We start from the raw sequence: 1,239 nt of genomic DNA on the forward strand, positions 1-1,239 counted from the left end.
GGGACTCTATATGAATGTAAACAATGTAGTAAAACTTTTATATATAATACAAGTCTTAAAAGACATGAAAAAATGCATACTGGAGAAAAACCCTATTCATGTAAACAATGTGGTGAAGCCTTTAGAAAACATAGTCATCTTCAAAGCCATGAGAAAATGCATACTGGAGAGAAAACCTATACATGTAAAGAATGTGGTAAAGCCTTTACACGACACAAGTACCTTCAGGTACATGAAAAAATTCATAATGGAGAGGAACCATATGAATGTAAAGAATGTGGTAAAAACTTTAAATATAATAGGTCTCTTCAGTTACATGAAAGAAGACATACTGGAGAAAAACTATATGAATGTAAACAATGTGGTAAAGCCTTTATATGTAATAAGTATCTTCAACGTCATGAAAAAACACATACCAGAGAGAAACCTTATGAATGTAAACAATGTGGTAAAGCCTTTAGCTGTCGCAGGTATCTTCAGTTACATGAAAGAAGACATACTGGAGAAAAACCTTATGAATGTAAACAATGTGGTAAAGCTTTTAGATATCACAGTTATCTTCAGTTACATGAAAAAATTCGTACTGAAGAAAAACCATATGAATGTAAGCAATGTGGTAAAGCATTTAGATGGCACAGTTACCTTCACTTCCATGAACGAATTCATACTGGAGAGAAGCCATATGAGTGTAAGCAATGTGGTAAACCTTTTAGATGGCACAGGTACCTTCAATTGCATGAAAAAATTCATACTGGAGAAAAACCGTATGAATGTAAGCAATGTGGTAAAGCCTTTAGACAGTCCAGTCACATTCATGTACATGGAAAAGTTCATACTGGAGAACAAACATATGAATAAACTATGTGGAAAAGCCTTTAGATATCACAGCTATCTTCAGTTACATGAAATATTTATACTGGAGAAAAGCCGTATGAATGTAAACAATGTGGTAAAGATGTCAGATATTACAGTAAGCTTCAAAGACATGAGAAGTTCATAACAAAGCCCTGTGAATAGAACAATGTGGAAAAGCCTTTAGACATCACAATCTTCTTTACATGAAAGAATTCATATTTTAGCAAACTTACGAATGCAAACAGGGTGGTAAGACCCTTAGATGTCATAGTTACCTTCCTTTATCTGTAAATTCATGTTAGACCAAAACCCAATGAGTGAAAGCAATATGATTCCTAAATATGGTACATTTATCTTAAATTACATGAAAAAATTCATACTGGA

The 1,239-nt window shown here is 33.1% G+C and overlaps 1 protein-coding gene across 1 annotated transcript; it reads left to right on the top strand.

Annotated features, from left to right (window-relative positions):
• Positions 1–15: 15 nt before the first annotated feature.
• On the top strand, positions 16–988 carry LOC103739875 (zinc finger protein 709-like). The gene has a single exon (XM_017799938.2). The coding sequence runs from the start codon at positions 73–75 to the stop codon at positions 856–858; it is 786 nt and encodes a 261-aa protein (XP_017655427.2). The 5' UTR covers positions 16–72; the 3' UTR covers positions 859–988.
• The last annotated feature ends 251 nt before the right edge of the window (positions 989–1,239 follow it).

This window comes from Nannospalax galili, unplaced genomic scaffold (assembly GCF_000622305.1).
Source record: "Nannospalax galili isolate Female #2095 unplaced genomic scaffold, S.galili_v1.0 scaffold9861, whole genome shotgun sequence".
Lineage (NCBI taxonomy): Eukaryota > Metazoa > Chordata > Mammalia > Rodentia > Spalacidae > Nannospalax > Nannospalax galili.

Bases quoted from the DNA above. Each gene is read 5' to 3' on its own strand.
- LOC103739875 (XM_017799938.2), top strand. From the start codon at position 73: ATGCATACTGGAGAAAAACCCTATTCATGTAAACAATGTGGTGAAGCC.